The sequence below is a fragment of the Symphalangus syndactylus genome, chromosome 13 (genome assembly GCF_028878055.3).
Source record: "Symphalangus syndactylus isolate Jambi chromosome 13, NHGRI_mSymSyn1-v2.1_pri, whole genome shotgun sequence".
Taxonomy (NCBI): Eukaryota; Metazoa; Chordata; class Mammalia; order Primates; family Hylobatidae; genus Symphalangus; species Symphalangus syndactylus.
In genome coordinates, this window is record NC_072435.2 from 65,205,153 (window position 1) to 65,228,625 (window position 23,473).

Genomic DNA, 23,473 nt, shown 5'->3' on the forward strand with positions numbered 1-23,473 from the left:
TCTACCAGACAGGACCCTCAGCTGCAGGTCTGTTGGAGTTTACTAGAAGTCCACTCCAGACCCTGTTTGGCTGGGTGTCAGCAGCGGTGGCTGCAGAACAGCGGATTTTCGTGAGACCACAAATTCAGCTGTCTGATAGTTCCTCTGAAAGTTTTGTCTCAGAGGAGTACCCGGTTGAATGAGGTGTCAGTCTGTCCCTACTGGGGGGGTGCCTCCCAGTTAGGCTGCTCAGAGGTGAGGGACCCACTTTAGGAGGCAGTCTGTCCGTTCTCAGATCTCCAGCTGCATGCTGGGAGAACCACTACTCTCTTCAAAGCTGTCAGTCAGACAGGGACATTTAAGTCTGTGGAGGTTCTTGCTGAGTTTTTGTTTGTCTGTGCCCTGCCCCCAGAGGTGGAGCCTACAGAGGCAGGCAGGCCTCCTTGAGCTGTGGTGGGCTCCACCCAGTTCGAGCTTCCTGGCTGCTTTGTTTACCTAAGCAAGCCTGGGCAATGGCGGGCGCCCCTCCCCCAGCCTCGTTGCCGCCTTGCAGCTTGATCTCAGACTGCTGTGCTAGCAATCAGCGAGACTCCGTGGGCATAGGACCCTCCGAGCCAGGGGCGGGACACAATCTCCTAGTGTGCCGTTTTCCAGGCCCGTTGGAAAAGCGCAGTATTAGGATGGGACTGACCCGATATTCCAGGTGCCGTCTGTTTCCCCTTTCTTTGACTAGGAAAGGGAACTCCCTGACCCCTTGCGCTTCCCGAGTGAGGCAATGCCTCGCCCTGCTTCGGCTCGCGCACAGTGCGCTTCACCAACTGTCCTGCACCCGCTGTTAGGCACTCCCTAGTGAGATGAAACTGGTACCTCAAGCAGAAATGCAGAAATCACCCGTCTTCTATGTCGCTGGGGCTGGGAGCTGGAGACCGGAGCTGTTCCTATTCGGCCATCTTGGCTCCACCTATAAATTCTTAATTTAGAAATTGTGCATCGGTGGTTAGGCATTGTGGCTCATGCCTGTAATCCCAGCACTTTGGGAGGCAGAGGCAGAAGGATTACTTGAGCTGCTTGAGCCCAGGAGTTTGAGACGGGCCTGGGAAAATTAGGGAAACTCCATTTCCACACACACACACACACACACACACACACACACACAAATTCTGTCCATCAACTTGGGAGGATGAGATGGGAAGATTGCTTGAGCCCAGGGGTTCAAGTCCAACTTGGGCAACATAGGGAGACCTTGTCTTTAAAAAAAACTAAAGCCAAACTACAAACTCTGAGGCAATATCTGCAAAGAAAAAAGCAAAAAAAAACTAAAGCCAAACTACAAACTGAGGCAATATCAGCAACATTTATAACCAGTAATAGCTTAGTATCAAGAATGTATACAGAAATTCTACAAACCAACAAAAAAGGACAGTGTCATAGAAAAATAGGCGAAAGACTGAACCAGGCCTTCCACACAATTAGAAGTGCATATGGGCCAATAAACATATTAAGAGGTTTTCATCTCTCAATCAGGAAAACGTAAATCAAAATGACAATGACATGTTCGAATTCATTCAATTGGTGAAAATGAAGAAACACAATAAAGTCAAGTTTTGGAGAGGGTTTTAGTCAATAGGATCACTCACATATTACTGATGGGGGTATCAGTTGGTATATCCACTGTGAAAAACCATTCACTAGGAAAGTTGGGCCAGGCCCAGTGGCTCATGCCTCTTGGCTTTGGGAGGCCAAGGTGGGAGGATCACTTGAGCCCAAGCGTTCACGACCAGCTTGGGCAACATAGGGAGACCACATCTGTACAAAAAAATTTTTTTTTAATTAACTGGGCATGGTGGTGCATGCCTGTGGTCCCAGCTACTTGGGAAGCTGAGGTGGAAGGATTGCTTAAACCTAGGAGGTTGAGGTTGCAGTGAATCATGATTGTGCCACTGCACTCTATCTTGGGTGACAGAATAAGATCATGCCTTAAAAAAAAAAAAAATGGTATACCCATGGGTCAGCAGTTTCACTTTTCAGTATATACTTGAGAAATGCTTGCACAAGTCCCCCAGATCACACGTATAAGTATGTTCTGGAATAAATTAAAATATCTATTTTTAGGAAGGTGTAATGTGTTCACAGAATGGGTGATTATTACATGGCAGCAAAATGAATGAATACCAGCTACTTGCAGCACAGTAACTCAGAATGAAAAAGCAATTCTGAGAAAACTATATATGACATGATACTTTTCTCATAAAAGTCACGAACAACTGAAACTGAACAGCTGTTTAGGCATTGACATGTGACAAAACTTTTAAAAAGTAATAAAGTTCAAGATAGTAGTTACCTCTGGGTGTTGGAGAGGTAGAGGAGGAGCAAATCTATGGGTAAGTCACTGGTAATGTTTTAGTCCCTGGGTTAGGTGGTGGGTTTTGGGGTGGTTCATTTGTCATTAAAAGTAAGTACATGAGCTGGGTGTAGTGGTGCGTGCCTATAGTCCCAGCTACTTGGGAGTCTGAGGTAGGAAGATCCTTGAGGCCAGTTCAAGGCTGTAGTGTGCTATGATTTCACCTGTGAATAGCTACTATATTCCAACCTGGGCAACATAGACCATGCCCCCCCTAAAAAAAATTCAAAAACAAAACAAATGCATGAACAAATGAGCAAGAGAGGTATGCATGGAACATCGGAGGTGTATTATGAATCAAGCATCATTATTAGCTCAGTTATATGTGCCTTCATTCCAAAACAAAAAATAAAAGGTAACAAAATTGTTGAACTGCATTTGAGAGAGAGGAAAGGAAAGAATTCAGGTCTGAATCTTAGGCTTTTGGCTTGAGCTATTGCAGTTTATTGAGATGGGGAAGTACATGTTGGGGGAAAGTTTGGGTACGTGCATAACAGAGACAAATTCAGTGTTTTGACACATCAAGTGTGAGGTGCCCACTGAGCATCAAAGAGGATATGTTAAGTAGGTATTGGATATACAAGTCTAAATTCAGTAAGGTCAGTCCAGGGGATAATACGGGGAGTAGTTAGCCATGGGATCAGATGGGCGCTTTAGGGACACTTTGGAGATGAAGTACAGCACTGAGCCCTGAGTTCCTGTAACAGAGAAGAAGCCTGCAAAGACGAAAGGAGGAGCTGTTAGGAAGAGCAAGGCAACAGAAAAGGAAGAACCAACATGCTGATTATGTTCAGGAGAGTGTTTCTACGCTGAATTTAATTGCCAAGATTACCAATTCTAAAGAAGAGGAAGACTCTTGGACAAGTTTTTAGAAGTTGGTTTGGAGCTGGAGTGAGAGCCTGGCCTAATGGAGACAGCTCTGGATTGGGAGTCATTTAGACCTACATTCTGGTCTAGGTTTGGCTCCCAAAAACTGGGAAGGTCAGGTAGGTTGCCACTCCTCTCTCTTCATGGTTTCTCTCAGCTTGAAGACAATTTACAGTCTTTGACTAAGCATCCACACTGGAAGAACAAGATTTGGTTTCTGAACATTGGGTCTTAGTCCTTAAAGTTAACTTGCAACCTGTTAACTCTTCACTTATCCCATCGCCACCATAAGAATCCTGTGTGTTTTTGTTTTGTGCATCCAGATTCTAAAACGGGTCTGCTTTTATTCATAGGCTTTTGTTTTCAAATATTTTTGTTGTTGCATTTTTCCCTAGATAAAATGTTTTTTCTATAAGACACTGCTTAAAAGAGTCTAATGCAGTATGAATTTGTATTTGTGTTTAACTTTTATGCTTAGCAAATCTGCCATGCTGAACTCTCAGTTGCTTAAGCAAAATTCTGGGGCTTATTCTAGGTTCCTTTATTTGTTATTGTCACTCCCAATCCAGTTATCAGCAAATTCCATCAGCTGTCTCTGAGACATCTTAAATCTGTCCACTTCCCTCCGTGTCCACTGCTACTACTCTGTCCAAGCTATTATCATCTTTCACCTGAACTCCTGCACTAATGTCTGCTGTCCTTGCATCCACTCCTGCCCTCCTACAATCACTGACGGCAGCCACAGGGATCTTTATAAAACAAAAATCAGATAATGTCACTTCCCTGCTTAAAGCCCTTTTAGTGGCTTCCCATTGCACTTAGAAAAAAAAAAGAAACAAACTGGCCGGGTGCGATGGCTCATGCCTGTAATCCCAGCACTTTGGGAGGCCAAGGCGGGCAGATCCCCTGAGGTTGGGAGTTTGAGACCAGCTTGACCAACATGGAGAAACGCTGTCCCTACTAAAAACACAAAATTAGGCAGGCGTGATGGCGCATTCCTGTAATCCCAGCTACTTGGGAGGCTGAGGCAGGAGAATCGCTTGAACCCAGGAGGCAGAGGTTGTGGTGAGTCGAGATCACGCCATTGCACTCCAGCCTGGGCAACAAGAGTGAAACTCCATCTGAAAAAAAACAAACCCAAACTCAATAGAAAATCAAGTTTTCGTAGTGGTAGTCGTTAACAGAGAAATAACAATGAAAGCTTTAAAAAACTTCATGAAAATTTGCAAAACTAAAAAAATGTCGAAGAGGAGTAAACTTGATAAAATATTGGAAGAATTGAAACCCTTCCTAAAGGCAGCTTCTCAAGGGAGCACAGGTTCACACGCAGTTTACTTCTGGAGGAACGTCTGAGGTCATGAGGACTAGATTCTAGAGCTGCAGGTCTCAGGGACAGTCTCAAGAGGGATACAGGGCTCACCATCACCACATCCCCAGATTTAACCGCAGCAGCTCAGCTTTTATCTGTATCTATTGGAGGTCTCTAGGAAATGTCAATACCAAAGCAAACCCAAATCACAACTAAATTAGATTACTATTCAAGAGGATGATTCTCTACCGAAACTGTGCAAAATGGGGATATCAAGAGAGTTGGAAAATGTAAGAGACGTAAAGACCGTAATCAGGAAAATACGCATCATATTTGTTATTCACTGAGAGGGAGGAATTTCCACTTAAATCCCATTTCTACCAGCTGGATTGTGTTCTCAGGGGAGTGCTCTGGATTCTGATAAATAGAGATTTTCTAGTCCTCCCAACGACTTCCTTCTCAGTTCTCTTCACTTTCCGCAGATCTCGGCACCAAGGTTGCATCTTGTGGGCTCCACTGTGTTTTCACACAATGTGCTATTTGTCCTTCACAGTGTTTTGGTTTATTTTTCTGTTTGTCCATCTTGTTTTTGAACAATTGCCAGCATATAAAAATGAGGAAATCTAAAATCTGCATTTCAAGCTGCTCTTTTAAAATGTGCCGTTTTGACAACACTGAGCTCACATTCTTGAATGACAACACTTGGGTGAAGCTGAGTGACTCCACCTGTCGGGTGGCTACACCCTTGCTCAGGGTATGCAGTCCGTGGTTTGCTCTATGGCCCACCACCCTGGATTGTCTCCCTGACACCAAGGCTAAGGGACCCACTTTTCTCACTTATCTGCTGGGCCTTGGAAGTATTTCAGTTCGGAACCCCAATTCTAACCTTAGCTTCCCAGGCCATTAAATGAAATCTCATTTCTATGATGCTTCCTGTCACATCACTGTGCTGCTGAGAACATGAAGTCTGTGGGTGAATTGGTGGACGGGATCCAGAATCATTACTTGGCAGTGGATTATAGTGTGATGACTCATTTCCAGTGGCCTCCAGGAGACTTGGCTGGAAGCTTCTCTTGGAGTCTAGGGTTAGCCAGAGGCTACATATTTTAGGCATCTTAATTCATATTTTACCTAAAGGCATATAAATCCTTAAAAAAAATCATTTGACTTCATCCTTGGTCCCTACATCCAGCCAGTAACCATTGCTTTGTTTTACATCGCCTTGCTTCAGGCTTTACTAGAGCCTACCTGGATTTTGCAGTAGCTTCTTAAACTGCTTAAACTTTGGTTATTGCCTCAGCCAACACATTCTGCCACAGAGATCTCTCTGAGTTAAATGGGATTGTATCACGCCCCACACCCACGCAGGTAGAAAATGTCAATAGATACACTTAGAATGAATATGCATAGAATCAAATTACATTCAGAATCTACCACTATAGGTAGTGAATACAACGGAGGATAGCAGAGGCTGGGAAGGGTAATGGGGGTTGGGGGTGGGAGGATAAAGAGGGTTTGGGTAATGGGTGTAAAAATCTATAGAAGGACTATGATCTATTGTTTGGTAGCACAATAGGGTGAATACCGTTAATAATTTATTGTATATTTCACAGTAAAGGAGTGGGTTTGGAATGTTCCCAGCACAAATGATAAATGTTTGAGGTTATGGATACGCCAATTACCCTGATTTGATCATTACACATTGTTATGTTTGTATCAAAATATCATATGTACCCCATAAATATGTACAACTATTATGTATCCATAAAAATTAGAAATAAACTACCACCATCTTTCTTCAGCCTGTTTTCCAGTCTCCTCTCACACCATACTAGGCACACAATCTCTGTACCTGTGCTCTCTGTCTTCCAAGCCATTGCTCATGTTTTAAGAAACATACTTATTGTTTAATATATCCTGTACCACTGTAGGATGACTGTAGTTAACAATAATGTGTAGTTTCAAATAGCTAATAGCTGGAAGGAGGTTATTGAATGTTTCCAACATAAAGAAATGATAAATGTTTGAGATGATGGATATGCTAATTACCCTGATCTGATAGTATATGTATGGAAATATCATTGTGTACCCCATGAATATGGGCAATTATTATTTGTTAATTTAAAAAATAAAATGAAAAAATAAAAAAGACCTACCCACTGTTTAAGTGTATCCACATCCTAGCTCTTTGTGGCACCTTTCCAGATCCTCCCAGATTAAATTACTGTCCTTTATCTGTTCCCTTGAGACGTTTTCCCAGCTGTCAGTCTGCCCTGAGTTACAGTCACTTGTGTTTTTCTCATGCCCTAGATTTCAGTTTATGGAGGGCAGGGACTATTATTTATTCATCTTTTTATTTCCTGCACCCAGCAGATAGCTTCACACAATTGTTGAAAATCATTTCTTTAAACAACTTGATGACTTGTCCTTACAGATCTGAGAGCCAGTGTGACTGTCAAAAGAAGCTGCTAAACCTTTTCTTTTCTAAGGTCAACTTAGTTTGCTCATTTTCAAGTAACAGTATATGTGTGTAAAATATATGTTTGGAATTACGTCACCTACTAATTCTAGTAATGAAACAATAGACAAATTTGGAAAATGGGTATTCTACAAGGCAATGAGCCTGGACTATAGAAAAAAGTCAAAATCATGAAGAGCACAAATCACAATGACAAGGGGACTGTTCTATATTTTAAAAAGACATAACCAAAGGCAGTGCATGGACATCCATTGGATCCTTAATCAGAAATCAAAAGCCATAAAAAATATTTTGGAGACTGGAAGAAATTATATATGAGATGATAATATTACATTTCTTTGGTATAATGATGATATTGCGATTATGTGGGAAAATGTCCTTATTGTTGGAACACATATACTGAGTTATTTAAGGGTGACATATCAAGATGTCACCAACTTATTTTCAAATGGTTCAGTCAAAGAAAGGATATGGATATATATGTATATACATTCAGAATCTACCACTATAGGTAGTGAATACAACGGAGGATAGCAGAGGCTGGGAAGGGTAATGGGGTTAGGGGGTGAGAGGATAAAGAGGGGTTGGGTAATGGGTGCAAAAATATATAGAAAGAATATGATCTAGTGTTTGGTAGCACAATAGGGTAAATACAGTTAACAATAATTTATCGTATATTTCACAATAAAGGAGTGGATTTGGAATGTTCCCAACATAAATGATAAATGATAAATGTTTGAGGTGATGGATACCCCAATTACCCTGATTTGATCATTACACATTGTTATGTTTGTATCAAAATATATGTACCCCATAAATATGTACAACTATTATGTATCCGTAAAAATTAGAAATAAACTATATATATAAAAACTATATGGATATATATAAACTATATATGGATATATATATCCATATCCTTCCACACCCATATCCATATCCACAAACATATCCATATCCACTGCTACCACTCTGTCTCATATATATATATATGTATATATATGAGAGTGTCAATAATTGGTAAGTGTAGGTGAAGAGTATATGGATATTTTATGATACTATTTTTTTTTTCCAAAGAGAAAGTTGGGAAAAAAGAGAAAAGGAAGGGGCTGAAAGGATAATTTAATTTCCTAATTGTATTTTCTTAGGCTATTATTAAATGAATTATAGCTAAGCAGTGAAAACAAAACATTTATTTGGGTATGGTTTTATATTTAGGAGTGAATCCAGTTACTAGTGACTCAACTGTAAGAATTATTAAATTGGTAATGCAGTTTTTGTTGCTTGTTAGAGAGACTTCTCATCCTTTATGGTTTATACTTTGGAAGCAAATAAGCTCTAGAGGAAATGGAACAGGTATGTAATAAGGAATTTAAGTTTTTCTTGTAAGTTTGGAAATACTTAATAAATTCTAACTTTTCATTATCACAAGACTTTTAAAATTACCTGTGATTATAGGTATCTATAAAAGTAATTATATTGATTTATCCCTTTTTTCTAGGTTAAAAAAATAAGTATGTTTTATTGGTGGTAGCTAAGTGGATCTCGTTGATAAAGGTGGAGATATAAATATATTGGTGTAAAAGGACAATAAGAGATAAGACTATGTATTTATTGCCCATTTATGTAATTACATGGGTCACTAAGGACAAAGGTCCTTAAAGACGAAAAGCAGAGTAGAAACAGTTCCCTATAGTAAGATAGATGAATTTGCTACCTCTTACCTCTTCATGAATTTTTTTTTAAATGTATGGTTGTATATCCTTCCAGTTTTATAATTACATTTGAAAACTCAACCATCTTTCTGGGCACAACTTGATGGCCGAAGATATGCTTCACTCCAATAAAAAGAAAATGAAGATTTTTCAAGAGCATTCGTAGGCTTCGAATCAAAAGGACAGTACTTACTTCCTGAGGTCTGATAACCATTGTTTTATGAGGAAATAGTACTAGGATCACAGTACCATGGATGTGGTAGGCGAAAATGAGGCCCTGCAGCAGTTCTTTGAAGGTAAGAGGCCAATTTCCAGCATGAATTTGCTGCTTCTGAGAAATGCTCACTATCCCTGTTTCACCTTTTCCGTATTCACTTAAACTTTGTTTTGAAAGAAATGCTATCATACTAAGGTAACTCTCCTAATATCGAAAGTAGGGGTTTATTTGCTACATTGGAAGCAAAAAATCAACGGTATTGATAGAGATTTTAAACAAAACAGGATTTTCATCTTATAGTTTGGTTGTTAGAATCAAGGAGTCAGCATATTTATGCTATTATTACTTGTCCCTGTCCTGTGCTAGATTTTATTTTTTCCCATGCCCTATGTTTAAAAAAACTACATAGCCATGCTCAAATTCCATGTGAAGGGAAACGTGACCATCATTTTTACACGGTAAGGTATTTTGCATGAGGGAGTATGAGAAGAAGTGAGGGAAGACCCGCTCATTTACAGAATCTAGGGATCAGTCAGCAGCACATTGAGAAAAGTGCTTTTGGTATTTCTTGTGCTTTGTAAAGTGCCTGACAAATAATATATATTTAAAAGTTGAATGGAATGGGCTGAATAGTAAACAATGCTGAACACTAAAGAGTGACGGGGCATACCAAAGAAATAGTGAGATTCTGTGTCACTATTGGGAGGAATCAACACCATGGGGTAGTTTCTGTGGCTTGGATTTTTCCAGAAATGGCAAGAAGAAACATAAGACCAAGAGAATTATCACATTATCTCTTCCTACCATCCATCCCATTGAGTGTTCTGTCTCTGACAGTGGCCAAGTTGGAATTGTCTACCTGGGTCATGCTTGGCACATGGTAGGCACACTAATGTTGCTAGACTGTTATTGCCTGATTTTATATCATATATAATTTTCATTTGAGCAGCAGGTGGCAAGCTTCAATCTACCATTTCATCTATTTTAGAGAAACCAGCAATTTATTGTATACATGCAAAAATCTACTCCATTTCCCTCTAGAGCTAGTGAAGACCTGAATATCGAATCTGGTCTACCTTCTGTTTTTTGAAAGAGCTTTTATTTCTATGGGATCCCTATACTGTCCTTGTTTATACTATTTTTGGAGGTTTCTATGGATATAGTTTCTACAAGTCCCCTCTGCAGCTTGTTGCAATTATCTGATCATTATTATAAAAGTATTTGTCTTAGTCCAAACCAAACTCTGTGGCTCAATTTGAAGCCTTTTTGATGGAGAAAGTCCATTCTCTATTGAAAGAGAATAAAATGGTCAGTGTTTTTCTTACATTATCTGTGAACAGTTGAAAAAGGTGGTAGACTTCACAAATTAAAATGAAGGCACTAGCTTAAGTGATTCCCATCCCCCTGAAAATCACACAGCTAATTGTCAATTTTTTCTTACCTCTACTATTCAGCAAATATTGAGCACCTACTCTGAGTCAGGTTCAACAACCACTTTCTTTAAATGGTAGCTTGTAGGGCTTTGGATACATTCTCTTACATTTTAATAATTTCCTTTCTCTTGACCCTTTTCAAATGAAGACAGCTGAACTGAAGCTGATATTCTTGATCTGCAGTCCAGTGCTCTACCTCTGAGCTATACCCTCTCCTTGAATCTGATATTCTAATGAGAAGAGCCAGTTGTTTCACGTCATGCTCCTATTGATGTGTTGCTGTTTCTAATCAAATACCATCTCATATATAAAAAATTCGAGGTTTGAAAATCAAGAAAAAAATCTGACAATTTGTTACCCACCTGAAAGCTATTTTCTCCATTTCCTCAGGCTCTTCATTCTAAGAAACTAAGCTCTAAATAATGTATGTTTTCCTTATAAACATTTTTGTATTGAAAATTATCTTGAATTAAATGGCCTTGACTGTCAAAGCTCATGATGATCTTAGTTTTTTTTTTTTTTAAACTTCCAAACTTGACTAAATCTTCATGGTGTCTCAGGAAAATGACAAGGGTGGTTGTTCTGGGTAGCTGATAATTCTGGTTCTAATTCAAATCCCCGTCTGCTACTGATGCAATAGGTAGGCTTATGAGCTAAAGCAGAAGAGGCGCCATCAGGCACTCTAGAGATTGCAACATCGTCTGGAAACTGAGACGCCATGTGAGATGTTTGGCTTTTTCAGCAAAATGGTACCACTTCAAGAAAAAGGTTGTCAGAAGACCGGTGCATTGTTTTATTTATAATAACTAAAAATTGGTTACAACCTAAATTTCTAATAGTGGTAGATTTATTAATTATGGTTCTAACATATAATGGAATATTTTGTGGCTATTAAAAATGATGACAAGGAAAAATGTTTATGATCTTAAGGAAAAAAGTGAATTACAATGTGGAATATATAAACACAATTAGATATATATAGATAACTTTGTATAACAAAGTTTATTAAAACTGGGTTGAAAACAGTTAATATATTTCCATTCATGCACACACAAATACATAGAAAAAACCATATTAATATACTTTAAGCATTAATAGTAACTACCTCGGAGTGATAGGATTATGAAGATTTTTATTTTCTTTATACTTTATTATCTAAGTGCTTTATAATTTGAATATATAATGTTATAATCAGGGAAGAGTTTATCTTAAAGGAGAATAGGTTTAATTCAGCAAAACGCTTCTGTTCAAGATCCATGTGTCAAGAAAAATTGTAAAAGATTTTGACATGGATTAAAAGGATTACTGGGTGTCTTCCATAGAAAACTGTGCCTAAATCACATCATTCTGGGCTATGGGATTCTATGGTGTTTGCGCCTTTCAGTGTGGTAGAGCTATTTTAAAACTCTGTAAATTGCAGTTAACTGATATCGATGCAAATGATTTTTATATATAGATACGCAAATGAAATATGTTCTTAGGGGGATCAATAGTTTCAGTAAAAGCCATTTTTGCATTTATTTATAAATTCATTCTGTACAGTGTATGTGTGCATCTGATGTTTGAATTCTCCTTTGAAACAGTTGTAACATCTTCCTGGTCCCTTCATTAATTAAGTAGTTAAATACAATCTCTGACATGCATTCATATTATATTTCTATGAGAGTCATGGTTTTATCTTTAGAAATCTATATGCTTTAACGTTTGCAAAGTTTTAAGTTAACTTGAAACTTTAACGTTTGCAAAGTTTTAAGTTAACTTGAAAACATCGTCAATTTCACCTCAAGTTTGAACCAGATTAATAACATCTGTTGAGCATTTGCCATGTGCCAAGCGCCAAGCTATTTACTTTACATCATATCATTTTATTCTAACAACAACCTTCTGGATAAAAAGGAATTAAAAAATGAAGTACAGTAAATCCCATTCCTCACTTTACTTCATTTATCTTTGATAGCTATAATCTTAGACTCTTAATTTGTACTATCTTGATATCAGAGGACTCATTATTTGTTTCCAAGCTCTTAAAAGTAGTTTATTAAAAATTATTTGAAAACAGTATTGTTGATTATATTTAATCTCTAAAGAACAAATTTTTGAGAAGCTACTTATTTATCCTCTTCATCCTGAAGTAGATGCTCAAATGCTTTGTTGGCTTAGCATTGAAAGCAGAGGAGATTCCAGCCCAGATTGAACAGAGTGGGGAAAAGTATGCCGTGGGAAAAACTACATACTAAGATCACAAGTAAAAGCTCAAGAAGGAAACTGGCAGAAACTCCAGCTCACTTGTTGAGGTTTGTGGGAGTAGCTGCTAGAACCTGTGGAAGGACAGTAACCACCAGGCAGCTCTTGAGATCTACGAGGAAGAATAGTCTGTTCAGGAAGCTGCCATCAAAAAATCTTTGAACATTTTCTGCGCCTGTCTCGCTGCTTAAGATTTAAATTCCCCAGGTAGCTATTATCAAAAGAGGGCAGTGGGGATGCAGGGAAGGCAGAAACATCTGCTGTCCATAAGCTGTATAGGAATACCACAGAACTACCCCATGTTCAGGAAAATGGGGGAAATGCTGAAGGCTTTGGAGCAGACAAGCAGTGCCTGAAGTGCTTAATTCAGATGGGATTAATCTAGAAGGGCTTCAGGGAGGTTAAGCAGAATTGCTGTGTAGAGGAGAGCCATTGCTTGCAAAAAGTGCCTATATGATATTGGCATATAGTAGGCACTTACTGATATTTACGTAGTGAATGAATGAAAGAACAGTGGAAAAGACTTGTCCATTCAACAAGCAGATATCGAATTCTAACCAGGGCTGCGGCACCCAGCAAGTCCAACTGTATGAAGAGGGAAAACTTGCCCAGTAGCAGAATGGTCCGGTGAATAGAACAGAGTTGTTGATAGAATGCCTCAGATTCCATTATTAGCAGAGATAAAATGGTAAATGTCTTAAGTGGTTCCTGTATATTATTTCTCCAAAATGTGAAAACAATTTTGATTGGCTTGTTTCTGAATTTCTGACAGAAGAATCAGAAGCTCTGAAAGCTGAATGCAGTGTAGAGGACAGAAGCTGCCCAGTGCTGGCACTGGGCAAGTCTGTCTTATGGGTAAATAGTATCTCTGGCCTCAGGCCAGTCTCTCAATTCTGTCTTTGGGGCCACCACTTTCCCACTCTCTTAGACAACCAGTTTCCTATGCCCTCTTCCTTCTGTCCTAATAAAACCTAAGCTTGCACAGAGGAGCAAATGGCAAATGATCTAACACCACCTTACACCTCTGTAGAGTCTTGTATTCAAAGTTCGTTCACAGAACATTGAAGCTGTCTTGATCAAAAGCAGCAGAAAGATTACCTCCTCCAGGAACAGGTCTGGTTAATCTCTAATGGTGGAATTTTAGGTATTATGTTGTACCCAGCATCTCTGAAATTATCCCACAGATATATCTATATATATCTATATATATATAGATATAGATATCTATATATAGATAATATATAGAGAGATAATATATCTATATAGATATATTCTACCTTCTGTTTTTTGAAAGAGCTTTTATTTCTATGGGATCCCTATACTGTCCTTGTTTATACTATTTTTGGAGGTTTCTATGGATATAGTTTCTATATATATTATAGATAATACATAGAGAGATAACATATTTATATAGATATATAGAGATATCTATATATATATCCCTGTGGGGTAATTTCAGAGATGCAGGAGTTCATTGTTCATCTGTGCAGGCAGCCTCTGATTCTGTGTGGAAACAGCATGGACTTCCCAGGAGACTGGGAACAAGAACATGCCAAGGACAGGAAGAACCAGCCAGGTCATGCAAGGAATTTAGCATTATCTGAACATTTCTATGAAATTATCTGAACATTTCTCAGAAATACCTTTCTTCTTTCATTCTGGGATCTCCAAAATGAAGATGATTTAATTAGAATTTGAAGTGTGCCATAAGGAGATTAGAGCTGACCTTTGTCACCTGCCCACGCCACCTTTGAGACCTGTTAGATTTATCAGCATCTCTGGGGAGCCCTGGAACAAAATCACCCAAACAAACCCTTATGAGTGGAGGACTCCCCACCTTCTTTGGTGTTAGTGATATTGTCATCTTTCAACTTTGAAGTTAGAACCTGGTTTCTGGAAGACTCCACAACGTCTTGGAAGCTAAACATTCAATGCATGGACAATTGTGGATAATATAGATAACCTAAAAGAAGAAGATAGTTATCACTAGTAATTTTACTATTTAGTGCTAACTGTGTTCAGTTTGGTGTCTATCTTGTGTGCTTTTTAAAACAAAAATGGGATTATATAATTTGTGCTTTTTAGTAAACATACAGTAAGCATCTCTTAATGTTAGTTATTCATCATCAACAGGGGTCAGTAAATTATGGATCACAGGCCAAATCTGGCCTGCAGCCTGTTTTTGCAAATAAAGTTTTACTGTAACATACTCTTTTACATATTGTCTGTGGCTGCTTTGATGCTGTGATCAAAGAGGTGAATGGTTGCAATAGAGACCATGTGGCCTGCAAAACCTAAAATACTATCTGGCTCTTTACAGAAAAAGTTTACCAACCCCTGATCTACAACCTAATTAATAATCATAATAACTGTTGCCAAGCACTTACTATGTGCTGAGTGCAGAATCATCCTTAGGAACATGGGTTCTGAGTTATTCATCCTGGCTGTGATTCCTAGCTCTGCCACTGACTACCTCTGGGACTATGGATAGGTTCATAAGGCTCTGCAGGCCTTAATTTCCTTGCTGGTAAAATGGGGATAACCCTATTATCTCAAAATGTGGTTGTGAAGCACTATACCTGGCACAGAGAGACAGTAATTTTTAGTTACTATTATTCTCATTGTTTCTTAATTATTATTTTCTCCATTCAGCATCAAGGCAGCCCCGGGGGATTTCTATCCTTGTATGAGAAACACGAGGCTGACAGAGGTTAGGTAACTTGCTTGAGGGTTATCCAGATGCTAAGTGGCTGCAAGGTCATTTATTCCTTACCTTGTTTATTCAGTCAGTTGTCAAAATCAAAATAAAAATGTAGAGATGAATCTCTAAATTTAATGTTTTATTTGGGAAGAAAGAATTGCAATTTGGAGCATAGAAGCAGGCTAGGTTGTCTTTGGTATGCTTGAAGAATAAAGAGGAGGCTGGAGGTTTTATAGAAAGGAGAAATGTTGTATTTTGTTCTTTGAGGAAATTAATTGGCACTATTAAAGTTTAGGGAGCTGGCAAGTTTTGGTTGGTGAGCGACAGTGGTGGGTAAAACTAGTTTTAAGAGTTGTAGCAGGTTGTTTCAGCAATGATTAGATATAAAACTGGTCTAAGTTTATATAGCAAGCACTTTCAGCATCCCGGCTTGTAGAGAATTACATTTTTTGAGCAATGTTATATGCCCTGAGTGCTTTTTCCCCCTGGCCTCATGACTCTGTTTTAGTTAACTATGACAAGAATGACCTAATTTGTGTGATCAACTTTCACACAATCAAAAAATATTTGACTGTCTCTCATGAGCCTGCTGCTCTCCTAAGAGCCAGGGACTCTGTGATGAATTAGCAGAATCCTTGCCTTATAGTGGCTTCTTCTCTAGATGAAGGGAGAAGACAACAGGAGATAAATAAAACAATGATTTCAAAATGTCATTAATTATGAAGAAAATAAAACCGGATGGTGGTGCAGAGAGTCTGATGAAGAGTTACTTGAGCTAAGACAATCAGGAATGGTTTCTGAGGGGATGACATTCAAGCTGAGACCTGAAGAATGACCAGAAGCAAGTCATGCATCTGTCTGGGAGAAGAACATTTTACGTAAAAAGAACAACTGTGCAGTCACTGAGCTTGAAGTAGTTGGCAGAGGGGTAGGAAAGGAACAGTGAGGTGGAAGTGCTTGAAGTATGAGTAACAATGGGGAGGGTGGTAGAAAATGACATTAGAGTTTGGATTTTTATTCTCAGTGTGGAGAGTTTTAAGGAGGAGAACAGGCAGGGGCAGATGGGTGGGATGTGGGGGTGAGGAAGACAGAGGAATCTGTTTAGGATGATGCCTAGGTGTTGGTGTCAACAATTCATGGATGGTAGTACAATGTACTTAGATGTGGAAGACTGAAGAACAGGCATGTGTGTGTGTGTGTGTGTGTGTGTGTAATTAAGAATTCATTTGGGACATTTTACATTTGAGATCTCTTTTAGACAACCAAGTGGAAGCGATGAGGAGGCAGTTGGATTATTGAATTTGAAACTCAAGGAAGGATTAGAGCTGCTGATAATTTGGGAGTCATCAGCTTAAAGAGTCATCAGTTTAAAACCCTGAGACTAAGTGAGATCACCAAGAAGAGTACAGATAGAGAAAAGGGTCCCAGATCACATTTTGGGATCCAAGTGAAAGTAACTAGCAAAGGAATGTTTAGTGAGGTAGGAGGGAAACCAGGAGAGTGTGGTTGTTAAACTAGGAAAGAAAGTGTTTCAAGAAGAATATGGTCAAACGTTTCAAATGTTTCTGAAATACAAGACAATTGCCTGTAGAATCTGGGGAAAAGAAGGTTGTATGTGACCTTGAAAAAAGCATTCCGTGCAGTGGAGAAGGGTGTCCAGTCAGTGGGTTGAAGACAGCAGCCTGTGATCAGTAAGAAAACCACTATCATTTAATGAAGGAAAACCACTGCCATTTAATGAATGCTTTACTTTATGTTAGATATTGTACTAAGGCTTTAGCTATATTAATTCATAATTTGCACAACACAATGAATGATAATGTTGTCAGTATTTTAGAGATGAGGAAACAGATTCAGAGAAGTTATGTACTTTGCCCAAGGTAACACAGCGATTATGTACGTGAAGTGCTTAGATTTGGACAGAAGTCTGTCTGGCTCTGAAGGCTTGTGTCCCTATCCACTGTGCACATTGTCTTCTAATCAGGTCACAGGGAACATCTATAGAGATAGTTGTAGAACTCATGTCTCCTGTCAAGATAAGCAGAAGATAAGCAGGGCTTTCTTTTTTTTTTTTTTTTTTTGTACAATTTGCATGTAAAATTATTCTGGACTGCTAGCAGTTGGCACTTTACTGCCATCTGCCATTATTCCTTAGAAAATCCCAGCTCTAGCACAATAAGATGAGGTGTTAGTGGTAAAAAGGTAATGGCTTATGTTCATTGAGCACGCAGCTCCAGAAACTCATAATGTAAGTCCACTAATAAGAGTACAAAGATATCAGAACACCATCACTGTTCTTTAGTACTGCTCTGTGCATAACAAAAATATACAGAGGAAAGTTAGGCAGCAGGCTATGCTCAGAAGTGCAGTATAAATATTAACTATTAATCTTGTAATTTTGGGTAACCGGACTCAGGACAAAAAGTCCAGCAAGATGGGACCCCAGTGGTTGATACCCTGGTATTAACAATATAAGAAACAAATGTCATATGTGGCAATAAGAAGTAATGTGTTCTGAAGAGAGCATCATGTGACTTGATGCTGAGAATTAGTGTCATTCTCGTAGGGTTAAAGCTACCAATAGCTCAACTATTAAGAGCTGAGAAATACGCTTCCTAGGAATCTCTGTGGTATGCAGGCTAATGGCGTATGCCTTGTTTCAGGCACATGTGGCTTTGAATCCTGGTTTCTTTGCATCTTAATTGTACGACCTTTTAAAGTTTCAATGTTCTCCATCTGTCAAATGGGGATAATAACACCTACCCTCTTGTGGTTGGGAAGATTAATGATAAAATGTTAAAATGATAGAATAAATGGTAGTGGTTTTTATTATAGTATTTGCAAGTGTGAAGGAACCAAATTGCTTGTTTTATTTCTTGTGAAACAAGAACGAGTACAGCTACATACATAGATCCATACATTTCTTTTTCAAAGAAACACTCCTGTCTCCAGGGAGTTATTACAAGTTTTACATGTTCACATTAATTCCAGAGAATTTATAATCATAAAATCCATTTATAGCCCTTAGTTGCCAAGCAACAAAGGACAAAGTACTGAGTATTTCCTTTTATTGCAAAAGGTTCAGCTTTTCCATGTTGGTCTTGAAATCAACATTTTTCAGAAAACACAGAACAGTGAAACTTAATATATTTCCAAGGTTTAGCTGGCATTCTTTGTTTGGGGATAGACTCAAAGCTGAAAGAAATATATTGTTATTATTGTCCTGTTCTTAGATCGTCTGAAGCATTTTGTTCTAATTTTATAGTAAATCTGTAAGAAGTTCTGAAGTCGAGAGATTGCAAATTCATTTTAAGGAGATAACTTTTTTCAGTTTACCTATGTTCTATGATGCTCTCACTTTAAAAGGACCAGTTCTTTTATCTATCAACTGTCTTTCAGGAAAGGCTGGGGTGGTATAAAATTCATACAGAAAAATGCTATCTGCTGACCTTGTTAATCACTGACCTCAAGTAGGTCATTCAGCCATGCCTTGGTAGGGTTTGGGGAAGCTGGCTCAGATCTGAACTAAATTCTCTACTTCCTTAAAAGGGATAGAAGTTTTTAACTACTTCTGCTGTTTTTGTTCATGAAAAACCAGAAGTAAAGGTTTGAAAGTCCATATAATCCAGAAGGATATATTACTATTTAACATCCCATAAAGAACTCCAGTACAACTCATGTATTTAACCGCTCATAAAAGCATGCATGGGAAACAGTTTTTTAATTTGCATAGCTATTTTTTTATTTATCTGTATTAAAACAGTGCAAAAGCAGGTTAGACATCTTTGGAACTTTACTGCCCTTGTTCCTATCTGTGTTCTGTATATGTAGTGGATTCCATAGATGGAAAGAGTGAAGACAATGATCCTCTTGTTTTCTTCCATTGTTGGGTTAGGGAAGCTTGTTGCTTTGAAACAAATCTATTGATAAGTCTCATGAAAGTTCCTGAAATGGAAAAGGTTCCCTTGTCCCCCTCACAGGGTGTGTGACAGGGGCAGTGGCTCGCTTCTTCAATGCCCTGCTGCTCAAACCTCTAGGGGAGCATACAGACGGGCAGGCTGTGGGGCTCCAACACCACGGCAGTGTCTACAGGTGAATGCTTACAGCTCCTAAAGCCCCAGTGGATGTGTGTTACAGTGTGCTCTTTTAGTTTTGCCGTCTATAGGCTTGTGTTAACCAGCTCAACTAGACCCTCTACCTTGTCCCAAGGACAGAGGGCTTTCTTTATCCCGGGTTCTTGCCTTGGTGTACCGGAATAATCGGATCACACGTGGGCTTGGAGAATGAGTGCAAGGTTTTATTGACTGGAAGTAGCTCGCAGCAGATGGGGGAACCAGAAGGGAGATGGTTTTCCCACTCAGTGTCCCGGATTGCCCTGGCCAAATTCCGTGTGCTTCTGCCGGTCAGTGGCTAGCCGGCATGCCGGTGTGGGTCCATTCCTCTTGACGTCCAGCCGCCTGTGTGTTCCTCCACCAATGTGCTCCTCTTGCCCTCCAGCTGCTTCTGTCTCTGCCTTGCTAGAGTCTCGGGTTTTTATAGGCACAGGATGGGGGACGTGGCACGCCAGGGTGGTCTTGGGAAATGCAACAGAAATGCCTGTCCTCACCTAGGTCCTTGGAGGTGGAGCCCTAACTAGGGAACACTCCCTCCTCTACCCACACTCCTGCATCAGTCCTATGTGCAGGAAGAGGCAGAAATGACACAAATGATTATAATTCTACAAGATAACAGCTAGTCAAAGCTCTTCTGCCAAGAGTAAATATTCCTTGGAATGATTTTTCTGTGTGAATATAAGAGTAAGATCTAGCTTTTAGCATGAGCAGGCTAATTCCAGTCAATCAGAAGAGGGACAATTTAAAATCTATTATCCATTCATCTCAAGTGTTGTTCCTTAAGAAGCATTTGAAGAACTGCTGTTAGCTCCTTTTATCTGTATAAGGATAAGACAAAAAAAATTTGCTTCCTTCTCCTGAAAGAGGCAGGTTTCTGAGTGAGAATTTGAAATAACCTTTACTGGTGGTGAGGAGGTCAGGTCTGTGAAACAATGCTCAGGACCTGTCCTCCTCTTTGCTGGCTTTTTGTGAAAATGTTAAAAAAAAGCAAAAATCTATAGACGGCCACCAATATTAACGTGTTTATTTTGCCAGTTCATTCTTAGCCCAACTTCAAAGTTTCTTTCCCACTCTGCCATTTGTGTTATGCTTGCTTATAGAGTTTGACATTTTACAAACTCTTGCATTTCCATCAACTTGTTGGTCCTTCACATATTAAAAAAAAAAAAAAATTGAGTCTTAACAAATTGACAGATGTGCCTAAAATCGGATTGGTAAATTTCAGGCAAGACCCTGTCTTTTCATTCCAAGTCCAACACTCTTTTCATCTGCACACCACTCCGCCTACCCAGAGGGAAGAGCAGGGAAAGACATGTATTGGCCCATTAGCTTCCGTATTCTAGAACAAGATGTCAATAAATATAGTCAGTATTTGGGAAAATTGCCTCCCTTCTATCCTTCTGTCACTCACTTACCCCTAGCCATTGTATAATTGCTCACAAACTGGCCACTGGCTACCCAACTCCCTCTTCAGGACAGAGTCAAAGTTTCCATCTTTTCGGACTTTGCCTAACCCCTTGCTTGGATGTAACTGATCTGTCATGAGTTCAACAATTGGTTCATTGTTCTGAGCCCTGTCTCCGGGGGAGTGGAGGCAGGGAGCAGGGGAGGAATTGGAAAGGGATGCACATTTACTGTGTGCCATGTGCCAGTAGCAGATTCATATGTTATCACATTTCGTCTGCAAGCAACTCTGTAAGGTGGTAAAACCCATCTCCTTCATCCAGATGAGGAAGTAGGCCCAGAGAAGTTAAGCAAAAGTAGAATTTAACCCAGGCCTGCCTGACTTGCAGTTTTCTAAGTCTCATGCTCTTCTTACCTCTGGGTCACATGGGGCTTCTTCCTTCTGGAGCACACTTCCCTGCCTTGTTTACTTGGTTAACTTGGTTCACTCAAGGTTCGGGCTTTGGCGTCATTCCCTCAGGGGCTCCCAGTGTGTTTCCACAGTACTTTGCACTTCACCTTTCAAAGTATGTAATGAATACCTTTTTTCCGTGTCTATCTCCTATGGACACCTGGAAGGAGGGAACTATGCCTTCTTCATTCCTGTAGCCTCTGCACCTAGGGACTGGTACATAGCAGTCACTCAAATGTATGTGTTGAGTCAATAAATAAAAAACTCAAATCCTTTTTCCAGGATTCCAAGTCTTCTGGATTTCCTTCTTTATCCTGCAACTGGCTGAAGACTAGGCCCTCAGACAGTGCTCTATTTGACTGTCCTTTCCCTTTCTGCCTGACTTGCGAGGACAGAAAGGCATTGCTGGGGAAGGACAGGCACTCCTGAAAGCCATAGGTGAGCAGTTTTCTTGTCACATCTTGCTGAACTTGTGCCATGCAGTGTCAGCCCAGAGGAACATCGATTTAATATTTAACACTGTACATTCCAGGTGAGCCATCTCACCTGCAGAGCCTGTGGGTGGTGTCTCCTCTTTAGCTGTCCTTCCTTTTGAAAGACTTTTTCCCTTCCTCCCCTGCCTCCTCCTCTTCTCCTCTCTGTTTTTCTTCTTCATCTTCTTCCCCCTTTTTTGGCCTTGGGAAAATTAGACTTTCTAATAGTCCAAACCGGAATAATAATTCTTCCAAACCTTGGTTATAAAATCAATGAGATTATTCATTTCTATGAGACATGTTCCTGTCGTTTAAAAGAAACTGTCAGCTTCTCTTTCCCAAATTTATCTTCTATGGCTAAAGTTAATATTGCTTAACATGTAGTCAATGGTGTTTTATTTCTTTTTGGTTGTTTTATTTATTCTTCTGTATATTAACATTAATGTGTGTTGTCAAAGAAAAAATGGATGTAACATAAAAGTTTAATCCTCACATTGTAGGACTGGAAGAAGGTTTAGCTGTAAAGTTTCTCAAACTGCTGGAAAAATTGATTCCCAGACTTCCAGAAAGGCCGGAAGATCATGCTTAATTTATATTTCAAATCACTAATTTAAAAGGAGAAGTGTGAACTTGATAATGTACTAGTAAAGACCCTGAAATACTTTTACCATGATAGAGGTTACATGATGCAATGAACTAGTCACTTTCCTTTCTTAGTTTGAATCCCATTAAAATTTTTAGATTATTCACTGAGAAGCTGTGCAAAGCCACAAGTGCAGCTCTCTAAAGACATCGAGCCAACCAGCAGTCATTTATTCTTTACCCTGAGTGATTCCTAAGTTTGTGAAAAAGTAATGAAGAATGGATTCATGTGGCATTTTAGTAACTGTAATGCTAAAGGAACGTAGATCCATAACATTTTAAAGTTATGTATGGCTGACCCCACCAGCAGGCACACCCACCTTCTTTCCTGCAAACGGAAGCCAAATTTGTTCAGATAGAGGAGGAGAGTCCTTGAACCCAGAAAGAACAGGTTCTTACTCAGCTTTATCAGATGGATTGTAATTCATTTAAACTAGTTATTATCATCTCAATTTCCCCCTCTCTTTTCCCTTCGTCTTCATAATTCAGCACTGCAACTCTTTTTTGCAACCCCTTCTAATATTTCTAAATAAAGGCTAAATGCTAATATTTGCTGAAGTACTTAGCAATATTAATAATAATTTAACATGTCTTAAATTTGCATTAGACATGTCATTGTTTTTATTAACTTTTAGTGTTTTTCTTCAACTCTGCATTCTTCTGCTATTTTTTACAATTCTGCAAAAAGCAAGGTTGTTCAGGAACACGTACATTGTGTTATAGTAGAAAACACCTGAGCCCCTGCAATGACACTTGTGTTATTGAACTTGCGCAATACTTAAACTCACTAAGACAACTTCTCTGAAAAATAGGGATAATAATAGTGCCTATCTCATAGAATAAAATTGTTTTGAGTATTAAATGAGAAAGTAAATGTAAAATTCTTAGCATAGTATTGGTACATAATAAGAGAACACTAAACTTACCAAGTATTATCAATCTTCTCCATTGATTGTCTCTCAAATGGCTTAGCTCATGATTCTTTTGCTCCTTGCTGGATCTCCTCTGGATCCCCTACTATTTGTTAGCATTCCTTTTAAAATCTG

At 39.1% G+C, this 23,473-nt stretch overlaps 1 protein-coding gene across 1 annotated transcript in view; it reads left to right on the forward strand.

Annotated features, from left to right (window-relative positions):
- The first annotated feature begins 7,993 nt into the window (after positions 1–7,993).
- Positions 7,994–23,473, forward strand: part of MYRFL (myelin regulatory factor like) — a 124,732-nt gene continuing 109,252 nt past the window's right edge. The window contains exon 1 of the mRNA XM_055237899.2: positions 7,994–9,046. Within this exon, the coding sequence (XP_055093874.1) occupies positions 9,001–9,046 (46 nt within the window). The 5' untranslated portion in view covers positions 7,994–9,000. The remainder of the gene's footprint in view (positions 9,047–23,473) is intronic.